At 48.1% G+C, this 12,968-nt stretch overlaps 1 protein-coding gene across 2 annotated transcripts in view; it reads right to left on the reverse strand.

Moving 5' to 3' along the window:
- Positions 1 to 2,648: 2,648 nt before the first annotated feature.
- Positions 2,649 to 12,968, reverse strand: part of SLC39A14 (solute carrier family 39 member 14) — a 44,773-nt gene continuing 34,453 nt past the window's right edge. For both annotated transcript variants that reach the window (XM_032855851.1, XM_032855850.1), the window contains exons 4-9: positions 10,023 to 10,192; positions 7,906 to 8,028; positions 6,902 to 7,090; positions 6,575 to 6,782; positions 4,996 to 5,180; positions 2,649 to 2,929 (exon numbers count right to left, since the gene is read on the reverse strand). In XM_032855851.1, coding sequence (XP_032711742.1) covers positions 2,783 to 2,929; positions 4,996 to 5,180; positions 6,575 to 6,782; positions 6,902 to 7,090; positions 7,906 to 8,028; positions 10,023 to 10,192 — 1,022 coding nt within the window. In that variant the 3' untranslated portion in view covers positions 2,649 to 2,782. The remainder of the gene's footprint in view (positions 2,930 to 4,995; positions 5,181 to 6,574; positions 6,783 to 6,901; positions 7,091 to 7,905; positions 8,029 to 10,022; positions 10,193 to 12,968) is intronic.

Here is a 12,968-nt window from a genome sequence, read left to right on the forward strand (position 1 = left end):
TCTTGTTTTTAAGCAGACTTCCAGAATATTACCATCTCTTTGGAAGAGGATTTACTAAAGACAGGTCTTAGGATACCCAAACAGAGGCCTTCTCTTTTAAACCCAGGGTAAAGGACCAATGAGGCCTGACGCTAACACCAGACACAAAAGATACTAACCACATCTGAGGGCAAGGACAGAAGGCAACCTGCCTGCTCCTGGGCCACTGCCCCTGCCCATGATGTAAGCTTTCCTTGCTAATGTTAGCAGCTGGTCACCTGGGAAAAGACGTGGAAGACGCTAATGCCGGGGTGAACAAGTTCTCAAAACCTGCTACTCCCCAGACGTCTAATACGTCCAAATGCTTAAAACAGCAAATCCAATACTTAAAAATCAAAAGAGAATCGCCACGTGTTCAACGCCTGAGGTCAATCTGCCGCCACTGACAACAGATACTCAGTTTACTACTCGCGTGCCTTCACCCCAACCAAGTTCCAGCCAGGACTGGCCTCTGGACCCGTTATGGTTTAAAGAGAATTTCCCTTTGAGGCAGCTGTCTATGAAAGGTAAGTTCTTAAGTTAATACAGATGTGCATGAAAAAGGAAAGCACCCTAGTACTTCATACTTTTTAAATTTGATAACGATTACATTTTCAAGCTCTTCTCCTAAAACTAGGACCCAACTCTAACTTAGTATTCTACTCCAAGAAGAACAGTATTTGTAAGGAATGGCAGGTCTACAGGGAATGCTAAAATTATAAATTTCATAAATCCATGTGAATTAGGGAAAGAAAACTCTCGGTAAAGTCTTAAAGTTTGAGTGTTATTTGCTACTAGCTCCTGAAAGCAATGTCAGACACTGAGAAAAATAAAACAGAAAAGACAAAGGACCGTTTTAAAACCGTAACAACAATAATAAAAATAATGATAATATAAAAAGTTAGATTCCAACATTCAAGGAATTGGTTCTTTGGTAAAATTGGACCATAATCCTATCAGGAGTCAGTCCTGATATTTACTCTAGAATCTTGAGGACTTGAAGTTTTCCCTCTTCTTCAGCCCACTCTCAAATCTACCCAGGTCAACAGGCAAGAGAAGGAGAAAAACTTACAAAGCATCACCAGCAGTTTTCCCACTCATACTCTTTTCAAGACTATTCCTGGTTTGGGGGGTCATTTCCCAAGAAGGGGAAAAAAAAAAAAAAGGAAACCAAAATAGACGTGACTTTTAATTACTGTACAGTGGAAAGTCTTCCTGTGTAAGAACAGAAAAACTCACAGGTGTTGGCCATGACCAGCACTCGTCAGTCATGCACGCAAATCAGTTAGTGAACACAGCCCCTGGGCTGCAACTGTGGGCACCACTAAGAAAGGCTTCTGGAGAGACGGGCTCCCCAAAGTGGCTAAAGAATCTCACATTATCAATATGATAATAATAAATCAATTCACCTAGTGAACCTGGAGATGAGCTCCCCTTGAAGCCAGAGTTCTGAGGAGAGGGCTCCACAGTGCCTGGGGCTGGCCTACAATCTCACAGACAAGGCTATCAATCCGTCTTCTGCAGAGGGTCAGTGCGGTGAATGTTCAATCTGGTACAGGAGTCACCCTTTCTCGCTAGGGGTGAGGGAGGGGAACCTAAAACCCACTCACAGGGTCTCCTCAGGAAGCCCCTGTTCGGCGAGCATCTGCAGTGCCCCACCTTCCGTCTCAGACTTCAGCCACTTGTACTTTCATTTATGCAATTAACAACTCCTAAACCGTGCCTGCCCCGAGTCCATTTCTGATCTGACCATTTCTGACCTTTGTCTAAGAAGAGCATGAGCTGCCTGCCCCCAATTCTGCATGGAAACTTGCCACTTTGCAGCAGAAGTGTTGATGGGGGAGGGAAATTTGTGCAGTCTCCCCTCTGATACAAGATTGTAAATGTGCTTCTAGGGAGGCAGATAAAAAGTCTCTCAGAAGACGGGAGAGGGGAGGAAGGGGAGGTGGAAATCACAGCAAAACCAACTGACCCTGCACAGAAGGCCACTAGCAGGGAGCACTGGTTCCCCTGCACAGCCGCACATGCCAGCAGCAGCCCCGTCATCACCATCCCGTTTCCCAGGGGTAACTGGAAACTGGGCATGACAGGACACAGCCTCATGACAGGGCACAGCTTCTGTGTCCCTTCTATCCACCACCCCCCCTTGCCAGGATGAGCCTCGCCTCCTCTTGCCTTACACCTCTATTCCAACTTTCAGTTCTGAGAAAACAGGCAACTGGACAGACTTTGAAAAAATAGGAGGGATTCTTGTTTCCTGTACCTTTTCTCTGGAAAAATAGATGAATTTATTTCAAAATGGATCATCCTGAGGCCCAGGACACACATTTAGATTCATGGGCCCTGACACCACAGACTCACCTCCTGATACTGCTAACCAAGTCATGAGCACTGGCAGTGTTTTTGTGTCGCAGGCAAGGACGCAAAAACCTCTTGGTGCTGGTTTGAAGGGAAAGAGGCCAGGGTAGCCAGAGAGAGAAGTGAGGCTTGCCTGCTAAGGAAGCTGCATGCCGTTCCAGGGTCACTCTGAGGAGGAAGGGGGAGGGGAGGGAGAGGCACTACCTAGAGCCTGGTTGCCAGGGCGGCTTGTTCCTAGGACAGAGCATGTGTAGAAACAGCTGACATCTGAATGCAGGAGTACAGTCCGTGTTACAGTTTTTAATACAACTGCCTCTTCGGAGGTGCGTCGTGGGTGCCGAGTCCTCGGGCCAGGGACCGGGTGGCCGAGGGCCAACTTCCAATCCCGCTGGCTCCTGGCAGGGCTCTACCCGATCTGGATCTGCCCTGAATACATAGTGAGGAGCAGCATGATGGTGAAGCCAGTCAAGAGGCCCAGGTTCTGGATGACAAAGGGGACCAAGACGCTGCCGTTCCTTTCATCCTCCTGGCACACCTCGTTCATCTCAGGGAACTGAGGAAGAGAAGAAAAATCAAGAGAGCTGCACCCCCTTTCTTAATCTGGGCAGTCCAGGACAACTCAGTGAGAGACAAGGTCACCCTGGCTCATCACTATAATACCGATCCCTAAGCCTATTTGTATTAGAACACGAACACAGTAATTACCCCATAGTACAGGATTACAGTGTAATGATATGGATCATTACGTAATAACTGTTCTAGAGCAAGAATACATAGTTAAGCTATATGTACCTCAGATAGGACTCAGTCACAAAGACAAAGTCAAATCAGCAGCCATGGTCCAAGGCAGCTTCGGCTACTTTTCAACTACTGAGGTAAAACCAAGCATTTATCCGTGCGTGGAGCCCTGCATAGGTGCAGATGCTGGCTGTTTGCTGTGCACTCGAAAAACACTTCACAAGATGTTGTTACCAAAACGCCGCTGCCCCTTCTTTGGGAAACGGAGCAACTGTGTCAGGAGCCAGAGCCTGGAGCCATGACATTGCTGGGACTCCAGGCCCTCCGCTGCAGGCCGGCAAGACGGGTGACCAAGAGCAGAGCTCCAAATTCGAGCAACGCAAGCAGGAGAGTATCCTCACCGTGGGAGGGCTCCCCCTAAGAGGAGAGAACCTAAAACGTTTCCAGGGAATAAGGATGGGGTCACGGTGGTCAACACCCGCACCACGCATCACAAGTCTGATTTTTCAAAGGACACGGGAAATCATTTGTGCAAACATGACAGAGAACTGATCAGGCCAACAAACAAGAAATCGTCCTCATTCTACAAAAGATGGAACCAATCAGGGTATTTCATGAGCCAACTCGAAGCTCCTTAGAAGGGTTACGCCAGATGTTAGCAGGTACGACAGCACGCATGATGTCAGACGCTGCTGAGAACGGCGATACTCGTTACAAGCCTCAAACCACAACGCATCCTTTCTGAGCCAGCAGTTCTAGCTCTGGATAAGGTATAGCCTCTCGCCAAATAATACTGCCACTGAAAAGGATGCTGCTAAAGGCATGCAAAATGAAAAAGGTCTAGGATGTAGTAAGTAAAAAAGGAAATCCGAACATAAAGTTGTATACTCAATGTTCACTTCCATTCCCTCCTTCTTTTCCTTCCTTTATCTATACGAATCTACTCTGTGATACTTAAGTATTTAAGGGAGGACTGGAGTAGAGGTTAATCCTTTTCTTTAATAACACATGCTGGTAGATTTTTTGTCCTTTAAAATCCAATGTCCTTTTTTTTAAATGAAGGAGTGTTATCACATTATTATTAGTTTTTTTTTTTTTTTAATCTATTTATTTGACAGACAGAGATTACAAGTAGGCAGAGAGGCAGGCGGGGGGCGGGGGGGAGTAGGCTCCCTGCAGAGGCTTAACCCACTAAGCCACCCAGGCACCCCAAAATCCAATGTCCTCTTAAAAAGCACTGAAGGAGGGGCCTGGGGTGGGGAGAGATACACACATGCCTGGGTGGCTCAGATGGTTGAGTGTCGGCCTTTTTTTGAGGTCGTGATCTCTGGGTCCTGGGATCGAGACTGAGCCCCAGGTATGGATCCCAGGTCAGCGGGGAGTCTGCTTCTCCCTCTCCCTCTGTCTGTCTCCCCTACTCATGCTCTCTCTCTTGCTCTGTCTCAAGTGGGGGTTGGGGGAGGAAATCTCTTAAAAAGAAAAAAAAAAAAAAAGCACTGAACTGTATACTTTAATTAGGGGAAGCATGTGGTATGTGAGTGATTCCTCAATAAAGCTGTTATTAAAAACAAACTAACTTGGGTGCCTGGGTGGCTTAGTCGTTAAGTGTCTGCCTTCGGCTCAGGTCATGATCCTAGGGTCCTGGGATTGAGCCCCGCATCAGGCTCCCTGCTCAGCGGGAAGACTACTTCTCCTCCCACTCTCTCTTGCTTGTGTTCCTTCTCTCGCTGTATCTGTCTCCATCAAATACATAAATAAAATCTTAAGAAAATAAAAAACAAAACAAAACAAAAACCTAACTCATGTCCTCTCAGCTGCCACCCGTCCAGTGAATGACCCAGTCCCATTTTGCCTACATGGCATGAACTATGGAAGACTTACCATATCAGCCAGAGCAATATACAAGAACATCCCTCCAGCCAGCGCAAAGATCCAGTTGGCAGAGAAGTGGCTGCCAGCCAGGATGCCAAAGGCCAGGCCCACGTAACAGCAGCAGGCAGAAAGGAAGTTGAAGAAGAGAGCCTGCTGGATACTCATCCCGGCATTGAGCAGGATGACAAAGTCTCCTAAGGCGGGACAAGAGGGAAGGGGTGCAAGAGTTAGGCACGTTCATGGACGGAGAGCACATTACATTGCTTCCACTATGCATAACGTCTGGCCTCAGACCTGAGGTCACAAGACAAGTCTAAGGCACCCTTCCTCTTCACGTCTGGGAGCTGTCTCCATTTACAAAACTAACCGGGTATTTCTAGCCTAGAGGCTGAAAATGACGCACAAGATTTTCAACAAAGATAAGCCACCAGCAATAGCCTCGCTGCTCTTTTGATGGATGATGAAATAGGAGCCTCTTTCCTCACAACTACACTGAATGGTATTTTCAGGAAACAGAAGTGAGACTGAGAAAAGTTAAATAATTTGCCCGAAGTCACAAGCCAGTGAACTGGCAAAGCCAGTAATTGACCTTGAGTCTATGAGCCTCCGAAGTCTGGGCCTTTCACACTCTTGCTCTGATAAATCCAGAGACCTTCTAATTCCTGGCTCATCTACTTCTTCCACCCACCTGACCTTTAACAGACATCTCAACCTTTGAAAGATTAATAGGACTGAGACGTAACCTTAAAAAAAAAAAAAGAGAGAGAGACAGAGATTGATAATCTATAGTGAACAGTTAGAATTAGTGTATGGCACAAAGCAAGTCCTTTTCAATGTTTTTGCTCTTTTTTTTTTTTTTTAAAGATTTTATTTATTTATTTGACAGACAGAGATCACAAGTAGACAGAGAGGCAGGCAGAGAGAGAGGAGCAAGCAGGTTCCCTGCTGAGCAGAGAGCCTGATGTGGGGCTCGATCCCGGGACCCTGGGATCATGACCTGAGCCAAAGGCAGAGGCTTTAACCCACTGAGCCACCCAGACGCCCCCTGTTTTTGTTCCTTTAATCCTCATGAAAAATCTATGAAGCAGTATTATTAGCCCCATTTTAGAGGTAAGGAGACTGAGACTCAGGATACGGGGCTACAGGGAAACAAACACCCCTATAAAAAATCTCCATCATTTTCATTGTGCCTGGGTGGCTCAGTTTGTTAAGCATCCAACTCTTGATTTTGGCTCAGATCATGATCTTGGGGTCCTGGGATGCAGCCCTGGGTGGGGTTCTGAACTCAGCAGGGAGTCTGCTTAAGATTCTCTTTCTTCCTCCCCCTCTGCCTGCCCTCCCCACTTGCACGCTCTCTCTTTCTAAAATAAATAAAATCTTAAAAATCTCCATCATTGTCAATGATCAATATCAATTATTAATTCGACTGTTAAGAATCAGTGGTTAGATTTCACAGAGCACAATGTGTTCATTACAATAAGCATCCTGAAGGCTGGGATGGGGAGGGGGTCGGACACAGGAAGGGTCCTGTGCCGACAACCAAGGCAGCTCGGGTGGACCGGGAATGGCGCAGTGCCAGCACACTTACCTAGCTCATGTGGGAATTCCTCACAGAGGATGGCCACGGAGGTACTGATGCCTTGGAAAACAGACACGGTGAAGGAGGCGCCAATAGCCAGGCCATCAATGAAATTATGGAGGCCGTCGCTCAGGGTGATCATCCAGGCCAGAGTGCCGATATCAGAGTAGCGGACGCCTTTCAGCCAGTAACAAGCACTCTGGGAAGCCTGCAGGTCCTACAAGAGAGCCCATCCCCATGGCTTCCAGGTCAAAGGATAGACCTTCCAGGGAAGCCTCGGGCATCAAGGCCATTACCAGTTCAAGGCTCCCACCGAACAGCAAATGGCCCACTGACCTGGACGGAGAGTGAGCCCACGATGACCTTCTCATCCATCCCAGGGGCCTTCCCATCCAGCTCACTACTACAGTGCTGAGGAATCATGTGGTCCAGATCCCCATTCTGCAGCTTCTCAGTCACCCCCTCCTCCTGGTCCTTCTTGGAAGGAAGCGTCTCTGAGGCATAATGGCTATGTCCGTGATGATGCTGGAGGGACCACCGGAAGGGATCAGCATGACGCTCACGCAAACCACAAAGCTTCCTGAGCGCTCACTCGGGGCAGGTGCTCCCAGCACTGGGAAGACCTCCTCATTCCCAGCATCACAGAAAACACAAGCAGGCAATACACACAGAAACCTAGGGAAAGTCGTTATAGAAAGCTGAACCAAGACTTGGTGTAGGACAAAAATCAAAGCAACGACCTCAGGGCCAACACTCATTCCAGCAGGGTGGTCCTGCTCCGAAGGCTCGGAGCTCCTCCTTCGCAATGGCTAATCTGATTCCATTCACTGACTCCTTGGAGGATAACTGCATGCCAGGCACCAAAGATACCTTTCCAGAGCTGTACTGCAGTAACATTCAGTTTCTTTGTGGAGGCACTTCCGGCCCAATGACTGTATGTATCAAGGCCCTCTGTCACCTCTTTTTTTTTTTTTAAAGATTTAATTTATTTATTTAACACAGAGAGAGAGAGAGATTACAAGTAGCAGAGCAGCAGGCAGACAGGGGAGGAAGCAGGCTCCCTGTCAAGCAGAGAGCCCAATGCGGGGCTCGATCCCAGGACCCTGAGATCATGACCTGAGCTGAAGACAGAGGCTTAACCCACTGAGCCACCCAGGTGCCCCCCTCTGTCACCTCTTAAAGGTACAAAAGGTAATCCTCCTCGTGAGGTGAGATGGGAGATCTACTGAAATCTGTCCACAGCATCAGCATTCACATTACCCCACTACCAAAACACACAAACGTTTCTAGGATGGAGGCTTTCCCTAGAAGCACTGCCTTTCCCAACAATTAAGCCTCACCTCATTTTTCTGCTTAAGAAGCATCTTCAAGATCTTCTCTGTGAAAAAGAAAAGATAAAAGCCCCCAAACACCACTGCAGACTTGGAGACATAATAATCTTCCAGAGGGTTGAAGCCAAAAGCCTGTGGACCCAGGAAAACAAAGAGTTTAATTTAAAAAAAAAAAACAAAAAAAACAAAAAAATCTTCACAGCTCCCTGATTGTTTCTTAACCACTTCCTTGATTCTAGGAAAGGAAAAAGAGATGTACTCACTGGGACAGCTCTGCCACCTACCACTTCCTTCCCTTTCCAGCAAAATTGAACCCCTGACTTCCTTCATGCCACATCACCAGGCCCGTTAGGTTCTCTCTAGCTTACTTTCTGATGCAAAAGATAGAGCCTCTTTAGAATTTTACTCTCAGGAAGAACAGCATTGGATATGGTTTTCCACTTTATTGAAGACTCTGCCTTTATTTTTCCTGGTGCTTTGCTGCATGGGCAAAATCTGTCCTCAAATTCCATACTTAGGAAGATGCTTGTGTTTATTTTGTTATCTAATCCCTGGCTGATTTGCCTATAAACACAAAGAGAGATGGTCTAATTACACCTTCTAAAATGGGAAACCCATTCCCCAGTTAAATAGTAAGAATTGCGGCATCTTCCTGACCACAGACCTCCCAGTGACCACAAAGCCAAGAAAGCAGACTATGTTACTGCACATGTCAATTTGGGGGTGGGGGTTTGTTTTGGGCTATTTCTGGAAACCTCACTGATCATGGGGAGAAAATCATCTACTGGGAGGAGGACTGGAGCAGGAATCAGGAGAATTCCACACTCCATGATGCTCCTAACTTATGGTGAGGCCTTGGGAAACTGGCGAGTGACCTGCTCCCTCCATCCTCTGACAGGAAACAAGTCTCTTGAATAAACCAGCCTTCTTGTGAAAAGGTCAGAGATGAAAGTGATCCTAATACCAGGAACTCTGGCCTGCTTAAAAGGTAAGTGTTTTCCCTTTCTGTTTTAAAGGGGCAAACTGTTATCTCTACTTGCCTGTATAGTTTCCTCAGACACAAAGGTCCAGCTCTAGGGTAGAAATGGCACATATAGACCGGTTTTCCAGGAGAGGAAAAATCATCTTAAGAAGAGTGGAGTGAAAACCATCAACTAACAGTTCTCCACAAGAAGCCACGAAGGATGGCAGAGTACAAAAGCATGGCTTTCATGAAACCCAGCCTCTAGGATACGTGGTCTTATTCTGTATCTGTTAAATGGGTAAAACATGTTCTCTAGACATCCGTGGGTTTAAGAATCAACTAAGAAGACACAAAACCACAACTCAGAAAACCTAAGGTGCTCTGAGAAGAAGCATGTGGCATCATCTCGTGCTTCAACTCTGGGTATGCCCAGGCCTGTCGGACCACCTACAAGGAGACGCCACCTGCTTCCTGTCATTAGGGAGACTACCACAGAGATTACACCAAATCAGACGAAGCTTCTCCAAGGCTGCTTGCCAGACTTGACAAACACTAAGCTACTCCTGTTCTGTGGAGATTTTCTCATTAACCCAGGCAATGGGGCAAAGGTGCTATGCATGTATGTGAAAATAGGCTCTTTTATTTAGATTACCTTTGCCCCAAGACAGCCTACTGTAGAGAACAGATCTTTTTATGGAGACCAATGGATTCTGCTGGTTTTTCTGTGTGGGCCAAAAGCTCCCAATCAGGAGCCATCAAGTGCTACCACTACACTAGGTCTTTTCACCCAGTAGTCAAAGAGCACGTACGAGGCCCCCAATGCTTTACAAGTACTAACATGTAGCCCACACAACACCATCATGAGGTCAGTCCTATCATCTCTCCTGTTTTGCATGAGGAAACAGAAGCACAAGAGAGGTTCAGTGATCCATCCGCCCAAGGTCATTGAACTGTTTGATGGTGGAGCTGGGATTCTAACCCAGCTCCCAAAACTATGCTATGCAGCCTCTCCTAACTCGTGACTCAATCTCAGCTTCATTTTCCAAAAGGAAAAGGACCTCCCTCCTCTGCCTTGCGTTGAAGTGGAGGGTCCTCCCACTGTGCCCCACAGGCCCCCCGAGACTGGCATGCTCCTGTGTGAGAAAGCCCTGGCTTGCCATACCTCGGGGATGAGCTGGAAGAGGGCGTTGGAGTAGAGGGTTCCAATCGCCAGAGCTATGAAGTAGAGCAGCAGCCTCTTGTAAAAAGTCTTCTTCATGAAGGGCACCACGCTGGCCCCCATGAGGGAGCAGAGGGAGATGACGGTCACACAGAGGAGACCATATCCCCACACTGCCGTTGGGGGAGAGCCAGCCCCACCCAGGACAGGGAGTAGGGCAAATGCCCCATTTCACAGCAACCACCAATTAGGGGAAACGTGGGGGTGGAAAGGATGGGGAGGCAGTGAAGGAGGTTTGGGTGGAAATTAACAAGGAAACAAAAAAGAAAAATCAGAGAGACAGGGAGGGAGAGAGAAACAGAAAATTTGTTAGTGATTCAAGTCTGATGAAATTTCCTTTAATCCGTTCAGAAGAAATGAGGAGGAATTCAAGGTGGCCTTGGAACCCCCTGGCTCCTGCCCCAGCTGTTGCCTTTGGTGGCCAAACCGACACTTGGAGGCGCACCTGCCAGCTGGCGTGGCTACAGGGCAGGGCGCTGCCTTGTCACACATCTGAGGTGTGCTCAGGCCTATCCCCAGGCAGCCCGTGGCAGACTTTGGACTCCAGGACTTTCCCTTTAACAGGACCTCCCTTTAACAAGATTAAGGGACAAAGGGAGCTCACTGTGCTGCCGTGTTTGCTTTTCATATTCAGGCCACACTGTCTAGGCACATCAGTACCACCCAGACGCAGTCTGGTTGGTGTAAGATACAACAAAATCGGATGTGCAGGGCAGCGGGATGGAGAACAGAAGAAACTGAGGCCCATAAAATTCAGTTTCTTAACTTCTCAAGGTTTTGTTGTTTTCTCCCAAGTTCGTTTCAATGTGCTCTGAGAGGACAGAGTCCAAGATCACCTTGTCACAAAAAATGTTTCCTCTGTCATTTCCCAGTGTCCCACACTCCAGGTAGAATGACATGGAGCCGGGACGAGGCGCACCCCTATAAGGCACAGGGGCGGAGCATGTACAATTGTTATATTTCCATTCAACAGGCAATACGGCATATTTCAAATCTTTGAAGAATTAATAAATTCAATTTCTGGAGCTAAAAAAAAAAAAACCCAAGATGAGGCCTCCTGTGAGAGGTGCTTGTTAGACTCAGGTGGGATTTTGAGATAACACTGAGATGGTTCCTCTTAAACCAGATTTCTTCTCTCATTTAGAAGGAACAGGCAAGGCCTGGGCATCCCATCGGTATCTCTTCCTGGTACGTCTCTTGACTGGGAAAAGCGGGGCAGTCACTGACACAGTCTCTTCTTATGAAAGGCAGCTGCCTCATTCCCAAAGAAGGTCCACACACAGTCACCTGTACTGCATGGCCACAGCACTGCCTGAGCTGACAAGTGGGCAGGCCATCAACTTGGGTACTTTTTTTTTTTTAGCTCCTTGGTGGTCACAATTAAAAAGCAAAATTAACAAATATTTCAAAACAGTCAAGGGCACCAGGAAGTCAGTCCTATCCCAGGAAAAAGTCAAGATGCAAGGTATGGAGAACCGAGTGCTCTTTCCTTTGTCTCGGAATTTTCATTTCGTTTGTTTCTGTTAAAAAGTTTTTGTTCTGTTTGGCTCTCTATGGTATGAATTATGGCCTACTTGGAAAAAGAAGGATCCCTTGCTTTTGAGCCAAATTCTATCAATCAGCTGGTAGCCTCTTTTCCTTCTACCTCCTTCCAGGTGGGTGATCTCGTGGTGGCCACACCTGGGTACCGGTGGGGCCTCTGCTTAGAACAGAGCAGGTATGGAGTACCAGGGCTTGGACAGCGACCACCAACCAACCACAGCATTCCTTCCGAGCCCTGCGAACCGGGCTTCAGAGAGGCAGGGACTAGCGAAGGGAGGCTGAGAGGTCTCTGCCAGGGAGGGCAAAGGGGGAGAGCCTTGCATCTGACATCACCTGAAAAGGCCACAGGCCAACCTGGGTGTCCCAGGAGCAAGAGAAGGCCCTAGAGATCCAGAGTTAGAAGTCATATTTGTGTGCCCTGATATGAGGGAGAAGTGAATTTTCCAGGTGGCAGTGGTCAGGTGCCTCGGGACACAGGGTGGGGACGGGGCCGGCCGTGAGGCAGAGGCAGCACAGCGGCCGGCAGGGGAAAGAGGACGCACGGGTTCTGTTCTACTGCACCTCTGGGATGAGCTGGAAGAGCGCGTTAGAGAGCAGCGTTCCAATGGACAGGGCGATGAAGTATGTGAGCACACGGCTGAAAAATGCTTTCTCCGTGCACGGCAGGACGAGGACTCCCAGCAGAGAGGCCAAGTTAATCAGTGAAACACTGAGGAAGCCAAAGCCCCACACTGTGGAGGAACAAGAACAGACGAGGCCTCCATTACTGAGGGCGGGGGTGTTCTCGCTGCCCGGGGCGGCCCGGTCGGAATTCAGCTATGCTCAGGGCAGACAGAGAGCACCAACCTGTCAGTACAGACTGGAGTCCATCTCTGGCTGGGTGCTGTGGGGCAGCCTACAGACAACATAGCGAAGTCACTCTCAAAAGAAGCTACCTTTCCAATGGAGAGGCAGGTGAAAATGACAGGAGAGTTTAAAAACCAGGAGTGAAATGATGACAGCGGGGAACAATGAGCAGAACGCAGGCGGCACGTGCTAGGTACCAAGGGCACTGCAGGCCCTCGGGAGGCACAGACACTCAGCCGCGGGGAGTCCGCCGTGGCTGAAGCACAGGTACCGGGCAGGGAGGGGGACAGGGGAGAGGTGCCAAACTGAAACGCCAAGGCATTAGTCCCTTGTAGTTTAATAAGAACAAAAAGGAAAAAGTAGCAAAAAAGAAAAACAAAAACAAAAAAAAATCCATAGGCAGGTCCAAAAGCCTAGCACCGAGCTCACCAGCCATGCCACCGGGTCAGACAATATGCCGGAGCAGTCACATGAGTCAGAAGACACCAGTTATCATCGTCC

Source organism: Lontra canadensis, unplaced genomic scaffold (genome assembly GCF_010015895.1).
Source record: "Lontra canadensis isolate GAN:19392208 unplaced genomic scaffold, GSC_riverotter_1.0 scaffold10, whole genome shotgun sequence".
NCBI classification, from domain to species: domain Eukaryota; kingdom Metazoa; phylum Chordata; class Mammalia; order Carnivora; family Mustelidae; genus Lontra; species Lontra canadensis.